Source organism: Mandrillus leucophaeus, unplaced genomic scaffold, assembly GCF_000951045.1.
Source record: "Mandrillus leucophaeus isolate KB7577 unplaced genomic scaffold, Mleu.le_1.0 Scaffold400, whole genome shotgun sequence".
Lineage (NCBI taxonomy): Eukaryota > Metazoa > Chordata > Mammalia > Primates > Cercopithecidae > Mandrillus > Mandrillus leucophaeus.
This window is the reverse complement of record NW_012104255.1, coordinates 1,643,758-1,665,879: the sequence shown is the minus strand read 5'-3', so window position 1 is coordinate 1,665,879 and position 22,122 is coordinate 1,643,758. Positions and strand designations below refer to the sequence as shown.

The following is a 22,122-nucleotide window of genomic DNA, read 5'->3' as shown; positions in this document are numbered from 1 at the left end:
TATGTTTTTCTGCACAGGTAGACACCAAGACAATATAAATCAGACCCTGAAAAAACATTCTCTTTAACTCCAGAAAAGTTACATGATGAACAAAAATAAGATAACAGAAGAGTGCCCACTAAAACATCTCACTGAAAGATACCACTAGCAGTGATTGCCTCCGGAAAATTAAAAAGTTACCACTGCATACCTTTTTATACTCTGAATTTTTTAACGTGTGTGTGTGTGTGTATATATATATATAAAACTTTTAAAGTACACGTCAACCTTTATGTTGTCAGAATTCCAAACTCTGAATATACTTCAAGATTTATGTAATTTTGATTATTAAACAGACAACACTCGCCGACTATATTACCCGATTATCTCTTCATAAAATAATCACTAAAGAAAAGTATGCCAGCTAACGTGGGAAAGTAACTTGATCTAATCTGTGGTTTTCTGAGACCAGAAAAGAGCCATTCTTTTTAGGAAAAGACTTGCTAAGATAAATACGCTAAATTTCACTGCAGCCATTTGTGCTAAACATGACAAACTGACAAGACAAATTCCACATGGAAAATACAGTTGCTTCCAGATGCAAAATAATTATTGAAAACCAAATTGTGTTTTGTAGCTCCACAGCAACATATCAAAGCAGAAAGGAGGATGGCCTGAGCTAATAACTTAAGCATGGGTAAAAGGCAGAGAGATAAACAAGGAAAGCACATAAAACATTATAAGTTCTCAATAAACCTAATGGTAGAATTGCTCTCCAAGCAGCCATTCCTAAATCACACCACACTGTCCAGAGTTCTGATACAATGTGAGAATGCAAGCAAACATACTTTCTGGGATTTAAAAAAAATCACATTAAAATCAATTCAACAAATATAGCTACCTACTCAAGAACTGGGTATGAACACACACTCTATTTCTCAGATTTTTTATCTACCGCCAGCACATCAAGAGCCCAAGCACTGATAGACTGCTTCCTATAGATGTGGCTCAGCTATGTCTGAACTGATCTTAGGTTCCTCAAAAGTCTTGATGTGAAGGAGCCACTTCATATACCACAATTCGTTGTAAAGTAAGGTTCATAGAGAGGAAAACAGCTCTGTCAAAAGACACCCATATCCCAAAGAGTTACTTACCATCATATGCAAGTCTCTGCAACATTCTGCAAGTCCAAAGCCATTCTCCTTTCCACCCCAGCTCTTGAAAAAGGAAAAAGATAGTGTTAAGACAGTGCTTATGGTGACTTTGCGCCAATGCACTCCAGCCTAGGCAACAGAGTGAGACTTTAGCTCTCTTTCTCTCTATGTATATATACATACACACACACATATATATATAAGAGTGTGTGGCTGCTTGGAACATAATGTTGAGAAGACATCCAACGTGAAAGTCAAACAAGAGGAAGAAAGAACAGAAATAAGAACTTAAGATTCAAGGCAAGATGGTCTGTCTAAAGGTGATTTCTTCAATGAGATTAATTTCACTGTTCAGTGAGGATGCTCCTAGGAAGAACTCAAGCAGCAACTGCCAGCCATTGTATTCCACACCCCTGTAGTCACGTATGCTGACAGGTCGGTCATGTCCCATCAGGCCTTGCCTGAGGCTCTGCCTACTCACCTTCTGCACTAGGGAGGAATCACACTTTCCAGTTCCTCTTTTTTTGACATTAGCTGAGTTACAAGGCAGAAAATTCTGCCTTATTTATTACTACTGTACTTTGCCACTCAAATCTAAAAACTCATCAACAAGCCCCTGAGATAATGGGGGAATGGCTCAACTGGCTTCTAACTACAAAACTACTGTCATATAGTCTCACTACCTAGCCTGCATCTTCAACAGCCTTTAAAATATCACTTTAAAATTAAGCGCATTATCGTATTTTTATTTTTTAATTATATATATAACTATTTTACATATATTACATAAAATATGTATTTATATATGTAAAATAAATATATCTCCCTGCCTCATGGGGCAAGGCATATAGTTCAGGCAAACGATTGACAAAGTGAAAGAAATTAGATATCATCTGAAACAAATTTATTAATTTATCACGTCAAACTGAAAAGAGATTTTTATATTACAAATATAAAACATTTCATATAAAGATATATTTTGTATAATTTTTAAAATTATAAATATATAAATTTTATATAAATATATAAAAATAAAAATTATATATATGTAGCTATATATGAAGAGAGTATGAGAGATAGACAAGTCTCCCTCTGTTGCCTAGGCTGGAGAGGAGTGCAATGGCACAATCACAACTCACCACAGCCTCAAATTCCTGGGCTCAAAGGATCCTCTGCCTTAGCCTGTCACATAGCTAGGACTATAGGCATATGCTACCACCACACCAGGCTACATTTGTAAAATGTTTGTAGGGGTCTTGCTATGTTGCCCAGGTTGGTCTCAAACTCCTGGCCTCAAGTGATCCTCCTGCCTTGGCCTCCCAAACTGCTGGGATTACAGCTGTGAGTCACCTTTTCCAGCCAAGAATTATCATGTTTTTAAGTCTGGCATGATTGAAGCACAAAATGCTACTTATATTCTGTGTCTTCATTTTATTCCTGTCTAGTATGGGTCCCAATCACCTCAGATCTGGGCTGCCACCATGAACTAACATGGTTCTCTCTCTACATCTAAGTTGTTTCCTCTTTGTTAAATGCTATTATATCACTACTTGCCAAAGAAGTCTCAAAAACAAACAGTGTAAATCACCGAAGGTGACATTCACAAAGGTACATACTATAGAATGCAATTTCTAAACCTGTAAATAAATAAATAAATTAATTAATTAATTTAAAAAACATCACCTGACTATCCCATGAGAAATAAGCTTTCTCAAACTACACTTGACCTACTGGCAGCGTTTCTCAATCCAGGTATCATGTATGAAACACAGAATATGGTGAGTAATTTTTTATCATAACTAGCACCACCTTAGACACACAAGAGAGAAGTCATTTTGCTACATTAATAATGGATACCTTAGGGCATTAAGGCTTACTTCTCTAGTGAAAACCTAAGTGAGAAAGTCTGCCTGGACACAGATATGTATACCCCCCACTCCCAGCTGTTTAAAAACAGAATGTTCTACTAGGAATGATGTCAGTGAAAACGGCAGAATAGGGAACTCCATAAGCCCACGCCTTCACAAAAACAGTGAATAAACTGACTGTCGGAATTCAAGTCTATCAGAACTCTAAAAAATAATCAGAAGTTTAAAACAACTAGGCAAGTTTAAGGTAATGAGACAAGAATTTGTAAAGTACAAGGTTCGACATTCATTAAGATGTTAACAGGCTCACGCCTGAGGCGGGAGGATCAACTGAGGTCAGGAGTTTGACACCAGCCTGCCCAACATGGTGAAACCCCGTCTCTACTAAAAATACAAAATTAGCCAGGCGTGTGGTCTACGCCTGTAGTCCCAGCTGCTAGGGAGGATGAGGTGGGAGGATGGCTTGAACCCGGGAAGCAGAGGTCGCAGTGAGCCAAGACTGCACCACTGCCAACTCCAGCCTGGGCAACAGAGTGAGACCCAAAAAAAGGTAACAAACACCTGGTGCTAAATATGGCCAAATATTCATGTATTAAAGATATTCACTGTAGCATAATTTACCACAGAAAAAAACTGGAAATTACCTAAGTAAGAAGAAAAATGTGAAGTGAATCGAGATAACCATAGATGGCACAATTGACAGTACTTAAAATATTCACATACAGAAGGTATAAAATCATACTGTAATGGAATCAATTTCTTCTTTCATGGCATTAGTCTCATTCCTGAAAATACCTTGCCACGTCAAGCAGCATACAACCATGCAGTTATACTTTCTTTTAATGCTTGTATAACTTCATGTTTTTAACATTTTAGCTTTTTATTACATCTTAATTTTACTGTGATGAGGTAGAATCTAGCTTAATTGCCTCCCAAAAAGTGAGCCAGTTTTTACAACACCATCTTATTTGAATAATCCATTCTTTTTCTGCTAATCTGAAATGCCATCTTAACCATAAATTCGATTCCTACACATTGGATCTGCTTCTGGAACCTATTGATTGGTCAATTCCACCTTTAATTACCACACTATTTAAATTACTACAGCTTTATAAAATGGTTTAATACCTAATAAGTACTTCATTACATTTTCGATATTTTCTTGGCTCTTCCCAGGACAGCTGGTGAAGACGAAGACACATGCAATTTGCTGAAAACCATAAAGTAAGGATGAGGGTAGAAAGGCTTGATGCTACACAGAACAGACAGGTAAGTCAAACCGAAAGTCTGAATCTGCAAGGCAGAATAAGCTTGAAAGGCTGTGTATCTACACAATTATATTCCTTTTGTTTCTTTTGTTATTCCAACTAATTGTTTCAGACTACCTTTATTAGTGTCACCACAAAATCTTTCTTGCCAACTTTTGCAACCTGATAAAAAACAAGCACCTTTAATTAGAAAGTTTTGGTAAGCTGAGATCCTTAAAACACCCTGCCAACTCAAACGTGACTCATGAAAGTCTGTGGTGTTGTTACTGTATCAGTAACTAAGTGCATATATAAGATTGCTTAATATATATAAGATTGCTTATTGCATCTTTCATAACAAATATGAGCATGCATCAATAGGGAAGTTGAGTAAAATATGGTACATCCAAAGCATGGACTACTATGCAGCCATCAAAAGAACCCTATAGCTATACAGGTGACTTTAAAGTGATTTTTTAACAAGGTCCGAAATAAGAAAACAAGGATGCAAGGTATCCTGCATTTGTAACTGAAGGACAAAAACACCCTCAACGGGTCAATATAATACGAAGATAATATATAGAGAATACGCTTGAGGTTACGGGGAGGTAAACCAAGAGGTAAAAGGCTGTTCTGAAAATAATCATGTGACAATATGCATGCACTTATAATGTGTGTGTAACATTTTAAAAGAAAGCAAATACAAAAGAATGGCATGTAGTTTCTCTGGTTGACATCCATCTATAAATGACAGCTCCTGTTTATTAAGTACTTCCAACATGATGGCATTAACCCTATAAGGTTTTATTTATGACTTCCTTTACTCTGATCCTAAAAGAACTATGAGGTAGATATTGTAACCCCCAATTTACAGACACAGAAACAGGTTAATGTGATTTGTTGGCAAAAGTAGGTTTCATGTCCAAATCCAGGTTCTTAAACACATGCAAGTGAATGTGTCTGCTGCAAAGGAAGTTGCCTGAAAAGACTGAAGAGACATGAACCAAGACTTCTATGAGCATTGTTAAAGAAGCCCACAAGGCCAGGCACAGTGGCTCACGCCTGTAATCCCAGCACTTTGGGAGGCCAAGGCGAGAGGATCACCTGAGCTCAGGTGTTGGAGACTGGCGTGAGCAACACGGCGAAACCCCATCTCTACAAAAAATATAAAAAATTAGCCGGGCATGGTGGTGCGTGCCTGTAGTCTCAGCTACTGAGGAGGCTGATGTGGGAGGACCAATTAAGCCCAGGAGGCTGAGGATGCAGCAAGCTGATATTGTGCCACTGCACTCCAGTCTGGGTAATGGAGTGAGACTCTGTCTCAAAAAAATAAATACGTAAATAAGAGAAGTCCACATGAACAAGTGAAGTTTTTAGAGAAATTTTACATTTTAGAGAAACACGAAATTTTTAAATTTTAATGAGGGGTATTAGTATTGGAGGTACCATTACTAAATACCTAATTATCTCTAAACCTCAAACACCTGTAAAAATCTTTTATTGCAAAGCACCAAACACACAAATCTACTACCAAAGGCTGCAATGTACGGCACCTGTCAAGATTACAAATTGTCCAGGACTAGAAATTAACCTTCAATCTACAATCTCTTTAGATCAATTCAGAGCGAAAAGTAGCAAGCCTGTCAAAGGTAAAAAGTGTCAAAAATGCAAAGGGACAAAAAAGCAATCATTTAAGCAGTCCTTTCTGTGGCAAAATCATCCAAAGGAAGAAAACAACTGGATCTCAATTACCTAAAAAAAACAACACAAAGAAACAAACCCCTCATACTTTACATATGTGAGCCATTTATACCAAAAACAGTTTGCATTTTAACTTCTACTTAAATTGTCAGAACATTTAATTAAAGTATGAAATATTAGTGTGTTTCTATCAGCCTAAAAGTAGAGTGATAAGATGTGAATTCTGTCAGATGCTATTGTGGCCCTATACAAATAACCAAATTAACATGATCAAAGCTGTATTTTTAATGACTTCTAGGTCTGTTAACTTTCTTAGCAAACTTTTCTTTACCAAAGATCTTAAAAGTCACCTGTATTTACCTCTAAATATGTTTCTAGGATTTATGTCAAGTGTGAAGAAAAGTTCTAAACCCATTTTTCCCTCAAACAGCCTACCGTCCCACTGTGTTCTGATATAAGCAATATTCTGCAGATGTATTGTCTACTCCTGTGCCAATTACAAAACTGGCTTAATGATAAAAAGCCTTATGATAAAAACTTGGCTTTATAATAAAATCACTATAGCTTTATGATATTATCTGATACAGCCACTCACCCTGATTATCAGTGTTTTCTCAGACATTTATTTCTGTGTCTCAGTTGATGCTATTAACAGACTTCCACTCAATCAATTTGACTGACTGATTTAAATGAGAAACGGAATTATTTCACAAAAACTAAGTTGAATATTTTGCAAAATATTCATCTAAAAGACAATATGCTAAAATAAAAAGTGTCAAATTATGAAAAGATTCAAGAGTAAACTCTAAAAAATTTAGAATCCTGTATGCAGGTTCCTTTTCTTCACATCAGTGCAACTCCATAATCACAGATTACAGTTGTAGTTTATGTCAGAAAACAGACTGCTTCTTACTAAGTCTTTGGCCCCACATAAGATGGGAAAGGGAATTATTTTCGTTTTTAAAAAATCGTATGTATAAATCACTTTTTAAACATTTCCTGCTTTAACAAGATTTTTAAAATAATTAAACTACCAATCATTGGTCCTAATTTCATTAAAGGGCTTCTACCATATTAAGTCTTCCCACTTAAAAAATGTTACTGGTCTCTATTTAGACCATCCTTTAAATCTGTAAGTAAAGGTTTAGTGTTGGTCTAACAGATCTTAAATACTGCTGTTAAGATTTATTTTCCCTTATCCATAGGGATACATTCCAAGACCCCTAGGCGATGCCCGAAACTACAGGTAGTGGCAAACCCTATATAATACACCCCCACACACACATATTTTTTTCCTATATATACATACTGATGATAAAGTTTAATATATACTATAATACAGGTCATGTGAATGTGGCTTCTCTCTCAATATCTTATTGTACTGTACTGCAAGTAACTGAAACCATGGAAATCGAAACCTCGGATAAGGGGAGACTACTGTGTTTGTTCATCTATCTGTCGTATCATTGCCCATTCAGATTCCCTTCTATCAAAGGTATAACTTTTGATGTCTGTTAATTTTTCTTTCTTGAAACTATATGTTGCATTGTGTACATCTTTTTAAGTTTCAGAAATGGTACTGAGAAATGAAAATTGTTGCTTTTACTTTTTTATGCACGAACCACTATGTTTAGAAGCCATCGATGTTGCTGTATTATTTGGGCCACAGTTTCTAACTGCTACGTACTCCATAGTGTGCATGTGCCACATTTTACTTATTCGAATACCTACTAATGATGGATACCAAGGTTGCTTCCAACTCCTCACTACCACAAACGATGATGCAATATTCGGACAGAGATCACGCTTATGGAAATGATGTGATCTCATCTTTGAAATATACACCCAGGAGAACCAGCCTACACTCCTATCAACAATGCATGAGGGTTCCCATAGCTTCACATACCTGCCAGCACTTACCATTATATAGTTTTCTAAGAAATTTCTGCAAATCTAATGCTTACAAAGCTGTATCTTGTTTTATTTTTATTTCTCTAATTACTGAGTCTGGGCATCTACTCACATGAATTTCCTGTTCTATAAACTGCCTGTCCATATCCTTTGCTCATCCTTGTTGATCTGGAAGAGTTCCTTGAATATTCTACATTAGCAGTCCCTTTCCAGTTTTAAAACATTGTTAAGCATTTTCAATCTACCATGAGTCTGTTAACTTCTGTTGTACGAAGTGCTGCCTAATTTTGCCTGCAGACCAGCTGCTTGCCATTACACCAATTGTTTCCAAGTGTTATTGGTCCAGGACAAAATGAGGTTGTACCAGAATGTTATTTAACTACATTGGTAACTATACTAGTTAGTACAACTGACATTTTTCTTGATGAAGGAAGCAGTGTGTTGATTTATATTCCAGTGTAAGGGCCTAAGAAGTAGCCTAGAGTTATGTGTTTTCTGTCGGGAAGTATATTTTTAAACATAATATTGAAAATTTTACTTTTAGGTTTATGCCATGGGGATTTTAAGAATTCTTTACCCACCACTGTTATTACTACACAACCTCCTACATTAACTTCTCTTAAATTTACAGTTTTAGCCAATATTTGCTCATACTGTGAATGGGGTCTTTTCACCAATCATTTTCCTTTTTTTTGAGATGGAGTCTCGCTCTTGTCACACAGCCTGGAATGCAGTGGCATGATCTAGGCTCACTGCAACTTCCGCCTCCCGGGTTCAAGCGATTCTCCTGCCTCACCCTCCTGAGTAGCTGGGATTACAAGTGCCCAACACCACGCCCAGCTAATTTTTCTATTTTTTTAGTAGAGACGGGGTTTCACCATGTTGGCCGGGCTGGTCTCAAACTCCTGACCCCAGGTGATTCGCTCTCCTGCCTCGGCCTCACAAAGTGCTTGGATTACAGGCGTGAGCCACCACACCCGGCCTCACCAATCATTTTCTAATTGGTTACTATTAATACATGGAGGAGCTATCTGTTTCTGTATATTGATCTCTTACTTGGCTATCTCACTGTGTTTTTACTAGTTGTAATAATATTATCTCCCCAAGAAACAAAGAGACTCATCACCTACATGCAAATAGTAACAAATATTCTCTTTTCTTTTTTAGAGACAGAGTCTCGGTCTCACTCTGTCGCCCAGGCTAGAATGCAGTAGCACGATCTTGGCTCATTGCAGGTTTCACCTCCCAGGCTCAAGTGATCCTCTTACCTCAGCCTCCCAAGTAACTGGGACCACAGGTGTGTGCCACCACACCTGGCGGATTTTTGTACTTTTTGCAGAGATGGGATTTCGCCATGTTGCCCAGGCTGGTCTCAAACTCCTGGGCTCAAGCGATTTGCCTGCCTCAGCCTCCCCAAGTGCCAGTAATAACAGGCATGAAGCCATCATGCCCAGCCCAAATTTTCTCTTTTAATATGTATTCTTCGCTTCTTTCTTTTCTGTTGGTTAGCATCTGTACTACAAATGTAAATGACAGAAGTTAATGTCTGACATTTTTGTGTGACTTATGAATTCAATGGAAATGCCTTAGCTCCCCCATTATGACTTCCGGTAGGTAACTCTAGTTTCTTAAAGTTTATATGAAGCTTTTGTTAATGTGATAAATTTTATCAAGTGCTTTGGAAGCATCTATTGAGTAATAGTTCCTTTTTCCTTTTAACTGTGACTTGGGAATCCAATGTTAAACCTCCTTGTGGTTTTTAATAGGAGGAAATGTTTACAGTATCTTAAGAAAACAGCATGCTTATATACACGTATTTCCAAATGCAAAAAAAAAATGCTCCGACTTTAAGGGAGGTCTCATAGGGATGAATTATAGGTGATTGACATTTTGTCTATATTTTCCTAGAATTTTCAAAATACATGTTATAATTATACAAAACTAATTTATAAGTAATCATGGCACGTAAATTAGCCTGAAAACTTGAATTACTTTGAGGTAACCATTAAATACGCTTTTAAAAAGCTAGCCGTAACACTTTTCTTCTAAGAAAGCTTTCCAACAGTGGGTTACCTCTCAAACCTAAGTATATATTAAGAAATTGTCTCCGGGAACACAGGACAATAGTTTGGTAGAGCTGAACTTTTATATGAGAGCTTTTGGCTTCAATTATAATCACTACTACTTACTGATCACAGCACTGAGTACCCCACAATTCATTTTATTCTAAATCAACCCTGAAGTAGATATGTTAAATTCCCAGAAGAGGAAACCAGTATGAAAGCTAGTACGCAGGGCCAGGACTCAAATCTAGATCATATTATTGCATTATACTTCTTTCTCACACAGAATTGAATATAATTTTGAACTTTCCTTTCAGAAGAGAAATTGCCACTTCTGAACAGAGAGATTTTGTCTGGTGAGCAGAGATTAAAGAATTCCTTCAAAATTACTTAATAACTGAGAATACTTAGGTTTTAAAAGAGGGCACCAATAGTTCTAACTCAATTAGGCCAGTGAAGTTAACTTAGGGATTCTAATACATTTTAACACTCTGAGAAACACCTGTTGAAAGGAACCATATGCTCCAATTTTTGCACCCCTCCACTCTTCACCCAAGACTCACCTCTGCCAAATGCTGTAGCCGAGTTAGCAGCGGGGTCCTCTTGTCAGATCCCAGACGAGTGATGTAGTTTGATCTTTTGCTAAATACATATAGGAGATTAAGGACTGCCAGCACCACTTGCATATCAGAGGAAGCCAATAAAGTTGTCAAATGCTAAAGGGACAAAAAAGGGCAAAGCTCAAGGTATCAGGAACAACTGGCCTTGAAAACAAAACAAAATGTACCTGTCAACATTTACAAAGCTATCAAAAAGTTTAGTAACGTAATACAAAAAAATATATAAGTATTTGTACTCGGGAGGCTGGGGCAGGAGAATGGCGTGAACCGGGAGGCAGAGCTTGCAGTGAGCCGAGATCGCGCCACAGCACTCCAGCCTGGGTGACAGACTGAGACTTCGTCTCAAAAAAAAAAAAGTGTGTGTGTGTGTGTGTGTGTGTGTATATATACATGTATGTATTTGATAATCTACAACATGCAACCTTATCCCCCAAGGAGCTTAAAATCTGGCAGTTAGTTATAAAGTGCAATAAAAGTAAAAAAATGTAAACAGTAGTTCAAAACTGCACAGGTTTTCCCACAGGAAGGAAAAGAGACAAAAGAGGCAAATGTGATATAATACACATGTGGGACTCAAGAAGAACATTAAGTCTCTAACTGGACTAAAAGTATTGTGAAAGATATTTTATGTTCTCTTCTGTATCCTTTATGACAAACATAAAGTTGAAATTAATTAAAACAGGGTCCTTCACATAGAAGCTAAAGATATCCACAACAGTTCGTGGCAATTATGTAACATATAACTGTTACAGTACAGTATATGCTCATAAGGAATCTGAGTGACTACTTTGGTTTTTTTGTTGTTGTTGTTTGGAGACAGGGTCTCTCTGTGCCCAGGATGGAGTGCAAAGGCATGATCATAGCTCCTTGCAGCCTTGACCTCCTGGGTTCAAGCGATCCTCTCACCTAAGTCTCCCGAGTAGCTGGGACTACAGGCATGCACCACCACGTCCAGCTAGCTCTTATATTTTTTGTAGCGATGGAGTCTCACTATGTTGCCCAGGCTGGTCTTGAAACCCTGGGCTCAAGTGATCCTCCTGCCTCAGCCTCCCAAAGTGTTAGGATTACAGACATGAGCCACTGCACCTGGCCTTACTTTGGCTTTTAAATACAATTAAAATTCACCAATACATTGAAGCACTTGGTCAGAATTAAAATCAGTATGTAATATAGCTAGAAATGAACCAAGGCATTTCCAGTTGCCAATTATACCAAAGGCCATGGACTTCCATGGGCAGCATATCTATTTCATCTTCAACAGACTGCCTATTTACCTCCCACTTAAAGCTCTGTATATTAGGCCTTTAGTTCAGTTATCCCACTTCTTTTCCTAAGCCATTTTAAGTTGTTTATTCTGATTCTGTTTCTCTACTGAAGATGCAGGAAAACACACCTAAAATTAACAGGGCACCTAACTAATGATGACAGAAAGTCTAAAGTTGGGCTTCTATAAAAAGAAAATAATTTCTTATTACAGTGATTTTTAACTAACTGAAAAGCTCACTGACTGCTGCACCCACCTTACTCTTCAAGGACACAAAGGATGCTATGAATATATATCTTGGGATGGGTGTGGCAGAATACAGAGAGACTTTAAAGCAGCACACTAAAACTTAGAGAAGTACATTAATGTGATGAGAAAATCAAACTATTTCTAGCAATTTAAAAGTAATGTGGGGCTGCTCTAACAACCTAGGGCAAAAATAAATTCATGTAAATTTCCTTAAATACTTTAATATATATGTAACATTTCTCACTCATTTCTTGAATCTTGAAAAGGCAAAACAAAGGTGATAGTACAGAATCTTCCCATCAACCCTATGAAGGATATCTATATCCAAGAAACATTCTACTATTATCTTTGACAATGAAAAACCCAGAGCTCCATCATGAAAAGGAAAGAAGCAATAGAGAGAAATGGCAATTTCCTTATTTCTGGATGTACACAATTCTAGTTTAAGAACAGAGTACACAGGCTTTAACCTCCCCTACCTCTATGGAACTGTACAGATGCCGGGAAAAGCTGTACTCAATGAGCAAGGCTGTGAAGTTCAACACAGCCAAGAGAAGCATTTTCAGTTGCTCTCTTTCTGGCCTATCACATACAAGCATCCATGACATATTCTCCACTGTCTGTCCAGCATCTGCCAGTATTCCATCGAAGCGGTCCAACAGGTCCACCCAGTGATATAACTCGCACTGGAGAGGGGAGGAAAAAGAAGATGTAAGAATAAGGTAGAAGTGCCGCATGGGTGCTTTCTAACTGAGCTTTGTTACAAGAGATTGCTGAGCATGACACCTAGACAAGTTCACGTCCCACTCTTGCCCATATGAGAAAGATCATACTCTGAGCTAAAAGGGCTGGAGTTCATTTCATATCCATCTAGACATATGTGCTAACACCACTAGACACCATAAAACCGCTAGAGCTAGGTCTTTAGATGGAGAACTCTGGTTATATTCTAAGATCTACGAAGACAAGAGAACCATCCTTGCCAGAATCCATTTTATCAGAAAAATTCATTTTTTAGAGTTATCTAATAAAAGTTCTTCTGAACTAAAAATCCAGAAATTATCTCAAACTTATATTGTCAAACTACAGGAATTCTGTGATTGAGATTCTTAAGCATCACCTGTGAAATCAATTCCTCATCCTCAGCCAGCAAAATTTTCCTTGCCACTGGTTGAAAGCTATGTTAGGCATGTGGCACTCGCTAGATGCTTATTAAGTAACTGCTGAATGAGGCTATCCCACTATGGTTTCTTATTCCATATCAGAGCATACAAAATGATGTATTAGTATACTGAGTCCTGTCTTTTGGGAGCATGGCTTCACATACCTTTCCAATGTTCCATGTTTTGATCTGCTGCAGTTCCAAGAGAAGTTGCTCATCATTACAAACTTTGAGTTTGTCTATTAAGGCTCTGCAGTCTGCAGGCTGAGAAAAAAAAGTATTCACAAAGATGTTTTGGAATGAGGGAGTTGCAAACAAGGAGAATCGGAAAAGGAACCCTTAAGCTCACACAGTAATTTTCCTTTTGCTAGGATTTACTACTTAAGAAAACAAGATGTGCCAGATAATCTCTTGGGATTAAAATGGAAACCTCATGAGAAAACGTTTTTATTCCCCAACAATCCACCTGGCCTTCAAAAAAAAACAAAAAACAAAAAAAAACACCTTGGATAAAGGTAGATGCAGACAAACTATTTGGAAAAGTGCAGACAAACTATTTGGAAAGATACAGACAACAAAGACAGTAATAATAAAAAGTTAAACATCTAAAAAAAAAAAAATTAAGGAATCTATACCATGGTCTGAAAGTTAACCAGAATGCCTGGTAGGTTATATTGAATCAGAGACTGCAAAGTCCTAGTGAATTCACAATTAAAGGTGAAGATTAGCATTAGCTATATTTTTCTGTAACATAAAACCCTTCACTTGTAAGGTGGTAAAGAGCTTCTGAACTTCGTAAAACTAGGACTCCATTCTTTCTTGGGGTTCCCATTTCCATACATTTCTGCTCTCTTCTACTGATGAATGGGCCTATTTGTCAGGTAACAAGGAGTGGATTGAGTATTTACAGTCAAGTTTCTGAAACTGGAAGGAGGGAAAGGGATAGGGGCTGGGAGAGAGAAGCCTTCCGTTAATGAATGGCAGCTGGGAGAAGTGATTATTACACCTGTTCTTTAACTCCATAAGGGCAGTACAGCATCCTGGGAATGGACCAGAGGTCTGGTACCAAACAAGTCTGGATTTATTTTTTAGCTTCATGTTTACTAAGCTGTTTGATCATGGGCAAGTCTAACCTCTAAGCCACAGCTCTCTTATCAGAAAAACAGACGTAATAGCTACCTCACAAATATGAAACTCAAATGTCTGCCACATACATAAAATACTTATCTCCCATAACAGGAGCTTAAATATTCAGAGACGGCATACTATTAAAAAGAGTATGAGTCTTGGAATCAGGTAGTTGGTAAGCTACCTCTTTGAATCTCAGCATCCTCTTCTGCAAAATAAACCAACACGTACCTATATATCCAGCAATGCTGTCGTGAGATTCAAACTGGGAGAAATGTATTTTTGGCATCCGAAAAAACATGGAACCTAACAGGCGTTTATTTAAGCTAAGTCCAAACCTTTTCTCCCTCTAAGCATTATTAAGATCTACCTCAAATGTTCATGGTAATTAAATGTATGTAAAATCCTTGGCACAAAATCCTTCCACAAACCAGGCCTGCACTTTTTCCTCCTCGCCTCTAAGATGTATAAGTTGAGGGAGAGGCAGTGAAGCAGCAGAAATAGATAACATGGAAATTTGAACCACCTGCTTATGCAGTTCACTTGTGCCTGCTGGACCTACTTGGGTCCAGCATCAAACATGTTACTTCTATTTCTAATGGAATGCAGCTATACGAGTCCAACTTTATGATGTGTAGGTGAGATAACACCCAGGTCATGAGGAACATTTGGATCCTATAATAACTCGGTATGTCTCATAACCAGGCATTCAGTCTTTATCAAGGCCCAGTAGCAAGTCTGAAGCTGCTTTTGTGAATGTAGAATAGCTGGTGGCAGAGGACAGCACAGCCAAAAGTCTAGGGGTCTTACTTGTAATTCTACTGGGGCTTGCCAAAAGCACCACATACCACATGGCATCTTTAGCTGATACCTAAGTCAGTCACCTGGGTCTACTAGGTCATAATGTCCAAGTGATAGGGCAACTTGTATCATAGCCTGGACCTTTTGCAGAGTCTTTTCTAGATCCAAACCTTACTAACACTTTAGAGGTACCCCACTAAATGTGTTAGAGGTTATGCAGTAAATAGGTCAAAATAGCATGCCCAAATGTGACCAACCAATACGTTGGCTCCAAAATCCAAACACATCACACATTGTTCCTCTTTCTTCACAATGTGTGGTACAAGGTGCAGCAACTTCCCTCTCACTTTAGAAGGGATATCCCAATATTTCCCAAACCATGTGGCCACTAGAAACTTTCCTAATGTGAAAGGTCCTCAAGCTTCCACAAGGTTTGTTTCTGACTCTCTGGCACAAATATGTCTGAGGCATCTAAGGTGTGCTTGTGTTTTCTGTTCACAAGATCCAGTTAGCATAATGGCATCAATTTAATGTACCAGTATGACGGTCTCTGTTTTATCAGACTATCAAGATTCCTTGCATTTTGCAGGAGAAAGCAGCAAGCACAACGTTAAGATACAAGAAAGCATTTGCCAGTTCGACAGCTGAATACCAATTGCCAGGGTTTACAGTGATTTATTTCAATAGATACCAAATCTGGGGAAAAAATTCTTTGCACAGCTGCTAATAAAGTGATCAATAAAAGCCTTTCGTAAAAACAGTACCTAGCATTGACCACAGTATGGGAAATGGGGGCAATTTTGTATGCTGCTCAAGGAAAATAGACAACTCAAGTCTTAAAAAGTCCATAACCAGTGACACAAAAATTCTACTTCTAGGAGTTTATGCTAAGTAACTTGCTAGTAACTAGGAAATAAGAGCCAGAAATCAGCATATGACTCCAAGAGCAACCCCTTACAATCCACTAGGTTAAAAACTTTCTTTTAATTTGCATTTCTCCAATTACCCACAGAGTTGAATCTTGCTGAACATTTACTGGGTTTGTTCTTTTCTTAAATGCCCTATGCCCATTTTGTCATTGGGATATTCATTTCTCCTGATTTAGATACTGAAAACATTAACTACACTGGGTTACAAATATCTTCCCCAGCTTGTCATGTGTCTTCCTCCTCCCCTGCCCCACCCGAGCTTATTAAGGTGTAAATGGTATACAAAAAACTGCACGTAATTCACGTATACAACTGGGTGAGTTTGGATGTATGTATACACTCATGTTGCCATCACAATCCAGGTAATAAACACATCCATCACCTCCAAGTTTCCTTGTGTCCCTATGTGTGCGCATGATTGTGCGTGTGATAAGAATACTTATATGAGATCTACCCTCATAACAAATTTTTGATTAGTCCCTCTGTATTCGCTGGGGATTGGTTCTAGGACCCCCATGAATACCAAAATCTATGATGCTCATCCTTTGTATAAAATGGCACAGTATTTGTATATAACCTATACACATCCTCCTATATACTTTAAACCATCTCTAGTATTACAATACTGAATTCAATTCAATGTAAATAGTTGTTACACTGCATTGCTTTAAAATTTCTATTTTTACTTTTGTATTACTCTTTTTTATTGTTTTTTTCCCCCAAATATTTACTACCCAGTTGGTTCAGTCTGCAAATGTGGAACCCACACACATGGAGGGCAGACTATACTCAATACCTGACTGTTAACTATAGGCACTATGTTGTTCTACAGCAGATCTCTGGAACTTACTTACCTTGTATAATTTTATATCCACTGAGCAGCAGCTCCCCCTTCTCTCTCCCCACCATTTCCTGGTTAACTATCATTCTACTGCCTACTTTTATATCTTTGACTATTTTAGATGCCTCATATAAGAGGATTCACGCACTATTTGTCCCTCTGCGGCTGACTTATTTCACTTTGCCTAATGTCTTCGAGGGATTAATTTCCAAAATATATAAGGAACTCCTGCAACTCAATAGCAAAAAACCCCAAATAACACAAATTTTAAAACGGGCAAGGGACTTGAATAGATACTTATCCAGATGTCTATTTACATACAAATAGTTTAAAAGTATATAAGAAGGTGCTCCATATCAAGGAAATCATCAAGGGAATGCAAATCAAAACCACAATGAGATACTACTTCACACCTGTTAGGATGGCTATTGTCATGTCTTTTAAATTTTGGACACAGTATTTAACATTTCCATTTTGGTTTTTTCCTTTGTTTTAATGCTTGGAAAGACCATCCCCACTTAAGACAAAGTAAACATTCACCTTCATGTTCTACTTCTCCTACAGCTTATTTCTTTTAAAAATATTTGACTTTTGGTTTATCTAAAGTTTATCACAATATAATAGTAACCATGCTCCACAAGATAAATAATTAGTCTAGCACGGTTTCCTAATACTGTCTCTTCTTTCCAATTTATAATCCCTCTATCATCACATATCTAGTTCTTATATACACTAGGATCATTTTTCTAGGTCTTCTATTCTCGTAGCAGTAGATTCTTACACTGGTTTCACTTTAAATTTTTAAATTACAGTTTCTTAAGCAAGTTTTCTTTTTGTCCTTCAGTAAAAGACATTCAAGTACAGCTGTCAAAACTTCTAGATGTCAGAACACATCAAAAACAAAATCAAAAGCAAATGAAGATATTTCCAACAGATATGAAAATGAGTACGTTCAATATATATGGCATTCAGTAAGAGAAACACTTGATATTCCAATGCCGGATACAAAATAAACAGCACAAGAAGATAACTGATATAGAACAGTGAAATACTTTCTTCCCCACCTATGAAATTAACAAAAATTTAAAAGACAATCTGTAATACTGACAAAGGTATGTGAAGAAAGTGCTGCTCATACTCATTAGTACAATGCTAAATGAAAAGGGCAGGATAACTGTGTGTGCACATGTAATAATTTTTTAAAAGACTGGAAGAAGCCTGGGCAACAAGGCAAGATCCTGTCTCTACAAAAAATAAAAAATTTGCCAGGCATGGTGGCATGCACCTATAGTTCCAGCTACTCAGGAAGCTGAGGTGGGAGCATTGCTTGAGCTGGGAGGTCAAGGCTGCAGTGAGCTGTGATCTCGCCACTGCACTCCAGCCTGCGTGACAGAGCAAAATCCTGCCTCAAAAAAAAAAAAAAAAAAACTGGAAAAAATACAGCAAAATGTTATTGTTCTCTTTTGGTGATACTTGCCAGGTACTTTTACATTTTTTGAAAACCAAGTGGCTTGTATTTACAATATGAACTAACTTACGTGCCAGATACTATGCTAAGCAATTGCCTCACATCAAGAAGGAAAAAATTTTTTGTAGCTGTGGAAACCAGGCAAGTTAATAACCTCTCAGCCACAAAAGTCTAGTAAGATTCAAACCCAGGTCTAATTCCAAAGCTTGTGCGCTTTGAACTAAGCACACAGGGTCAACAGGACTATCACAATGCAATACCACTTCCCTAACCTCAGAAAGCAGTTCAAGCTAGCTGGTGGAATATTACTAGATTGAAGCTGGGATTTCTACTGTCGACAAAGGGTTAATTGATATGACCACCCAATTCACAAGTTAAGCTGAATTGTGTGATTAAGAATCAGTAATAAAGACAGCTAAAACACTGGCCTTAACAAAAAAACTAGTAAGAAAAATGTTACCACTTTCATTGTCTAAAAAACAAAATTGCAAGATCCCAGAAGTACATTAAAAATCTGAATCCACATCTGCTCTTTCCATTATACCACACTTCCTTTCTGCATAGGAAGGAATTGCACAGCAGCCTGAGAGCTGACTTCAGGCACACACAGCTACCAAGAACTAACTGATCAGTGTTCACTTTCCACTGGTCTCTTGGCTATCCATTTTTTTAATCCAGGGAAGTTCAAAAGAAAATCTTACTGTTTCTAGACAAGTTGTTGTTTTATTGCCTTTTGTATATATGGGTGATGAGACTTGAAGAGCATGGATGAACTGTTCACAAATATTTTTTATTTTTTAATGAAGAAAAAATAAGCACAGCAAACTTTTGGATACTTACAGCCTCGGTAGGTGTCTTCTTCAGTTTAGTCCTGTCTACTTTCATGATTTCAATTTTCAGCTTTACGATCTGAAAAGAAAATCCCCAAAGAAGTGAGAACTTAAAGCTACAATCTTGAGCTCTACAAGCTTGGACATAGACAATACAGAATGAAGAGCAATGCAAAATGCTTAAAGTAAAAACACTGGAGTTATGATGCTATGCCATCTCAGAGGCACAACTATTGAGTAGAGAGAGGTAAAGAATCTCTCCAGATCAAACTGGCCCACATCCCCATGTTGCACAAGACTGAAACCAAGTCAAGCCAAAATGAAAAATTTTTTTTTCTTTTACAAGCATCTCCAACTCTTAATTGAAAATAAGAGTGTACAATGTTTGCAACACATCTCAGGATGGAAAAACTCACCATAGCCCTGCAGTTTCCTGATAGCTTCCATTTCTAGGAATCCAAAGAAAGTCATAAAGATGTACACAAATATTTAACCACAAGAATCCATATTGCATGACCATGTGTAAAAGACTGAAGACCTACTGTTCCATCACAAGGTTAAAAAAAGACCAAATGTCCAAAATATGATTTGTTTAAAATGGAACAGTGCACAACTGTTAAAAATACTACAGACAACTATATAATACACAAAGATGTTCATGATGAAATAAAAAGGTTACAAAACGGAACATACGGTATAAACTTATGTCTACTGCAAACAGCTCAGAAGGGCTAGGCATCAGAATATTAATTCATTGTTAACTGAAAGGATTATGTATGACTGTTTTACATATGCACCTTTTACCGTTCCTACCAATAAAAATGTATTAGTTGTATCCTAAGAGCAAAGGCAAAACAATACTTTTATTTTTCAATTAGAAAAGGAAGAATCCCAACAGAAATATTCCGAGCACAGAAAACAATCATTTTATTAAGCCATGTAATTTGGAAGGCTCAAAAGCAGACAACAGCCTGATCAGATCCCTAGATCTTTGACGGCAGACAAGTCCTCCAAAGGACAAGAAATGTTTCTCCTGTTAGCAACTGAGACACATGCACAGGGGTAGAAGTGGGTTGCAGGCTCTTTACACACAAAAGATTCTATTAACAATGTATTTAACTCAGTAGCAGTCACTAGAAATCAATGTCCCTCCCCCAAGAAGGCTGCCATAATATAAAGCTGACCAATTACAGTATAAATTTTAGGCAGCTTTTTGCCTAGATTTAGTCCAATATACTCAGTACTACGGAAATAGCGTGTATTTGCCTGTATGACCTGCATCCATTCAATCAGCAGGCATTCAAGGAAGAGTTTGTAAAGAATTCAGAATATGTTCTAAAACATTTCTGTAGAGACCATTCCTTAAGAAGAAAAAATGTTTTCTATGGTTGATACTTAGGGTATGTAATTCCAGATTACTTTTTAAAAAGTTATCTCAGTATCAATACAAAATGAACAAAATGCCTGGTGCCAACCACCTCAAAATATCTCAAATGAAGCCAACAGGATTCTGGCAACAATCCTGTCCATGTGGTGGAAACTATAAGCTGAGCTATTTGTACGCTTACTCTCAAGGCTTTTTTTCTCCCCTTTTCTCACAAATGTCTTACGCAAGTGGCTGCCACACTACTGTGGCTTCAGTCATTTGCAGGGAGGTTATTAAATTGCCCCTGCTGCAAGATGTAGCAGCCAGCCTCAATACCATGCAACTCAAGTAACTGATGCTTTCCCTCTAAGATTAGAAACAAGGCAAAGAAGTCCATTATCATGACTTTTATTCAACATACTGCTGAAAGTTCTAGCCAATACAATACAGTAAGAAAAATAAGTAACAGGCACACAGATCAGAAAGGAAAAAATAAAAATGGCCCCTATTTGCAGTGTCAAAGGATCATCCACATAGAAAACCCAAGAAATCTATTTTAAAAGCCTCCCAGAGGATGGGTGCAGTGGCTCACTGCACTCCAGCCTGGGCAACAGAGTGAGATTCCATCTTAAAAGAAAAAAAAAGGCCAGGCGCGGTGGCTCATGCCTGTAATCCCAGCACTTTGGGAAGCTGAGGTGGGCAGATCATGAGGTCAGGAGATGGAGACCATCCTGGCTAACACGGTGAAACCCCGTCTCTACTAAAAATACAAAAAAAGTAGCCCGGCATGGTAGCACATGCCTGTAATCCCAGCTACTTAGGAGGTTGAGGCAGAAGAATTGCTTGAACCTGGGAGGTGGAGCTTGCAGTGAGACGAGATTGCACCGTTGCACTCCAGCCTGGCAACCTCCCAGAGCTAATAACCAATCTCAGCAGTCATAGAATACAAGACAAATGTTAAAAAAGCCAATCATGTTTCTATATACTAGCAATGGATATGTACACTCCAAAGTTAATGCAATACCATTCACAATCACTAAAAAACAATGAAGTATTTCTGTATAAATCTACAGAATATGTACAAGACTTATATGCTGAAAACTACAGAACACTGATTAAAAAAAATCAAAGATCTAGGCTGGGCGCGGTGGCTCATGCCTGTAATCCCAACACTTTGGGAGGCCGAGGTGGGTGGATCACGAGGTCAGGAGATAGAGACGATCCTGGCTAACAGGGTGAAACCCCGTCTCTACTAAAAATACAAAAACAAAATTAAGGCCGGGCGTGGTGGCTCACACCTGTAATCCCAGCAGTTTGGGAGGCCAAGGCGGGTGGATCACCTGAGGTCACTAGTTCTAGACTACCTTGGCAAACAAACTAAAACCCCGTCTACTAAAAATACAAAAATTAACTGGGCATGGTGGCAGGCACCTGTAATCCCAGCTACTCAGGGGGCCGAGGCAGGACAATCAGTTGAACCCCGGAGGCCATCGCACTCCAGCCCAGGGGACAAGAGCGAGACTTCGTCTCCAAAAAAAAAA

The 22,122-nt window shown here is 37.9% G+C and overlaps 1 protein-coding gene across 1 annotated transcript in view; it reads right to left on the bottom strand.

Moving 5' to 3' along the window:
• HUWE1 (HECT, UBA and WWE domain containing 1, E3 ubiquitin protein ligase) overlaps nt 1-22,122 on the bottom strand; it is a 152,855-nt gene that overhangs the window by 99,470 nt on the left and 31,263 nt on the right. The window contains exons 4-8 of the mRNA XM_011991999.1: nt 19,226-19,294; nt 13,384-13,482; nt 12,536-12,742; nt 10,487-10,639; nt 1,134-1,196 (exon numbers count right to left, since the gene is read on the bottom strand). Of these exons, the coding sequence (XP_011847389.1) occupies nt 1,134-1,196; nt 10,487-10,639; nt 12,536-12,742; nt 13,384-13,482; nt 19,226-19,270 (567 nt within the window). The 5' untranslated portion in view covers nt 19,271-19,294. The remainder of the gene's footprint in view (nt 1-1,133; nt 1,197-10,486; nt 10,640-12,535; nt 12,743-13,383; nt 13,483-19,225; nt 19,295-22,122) is intronic.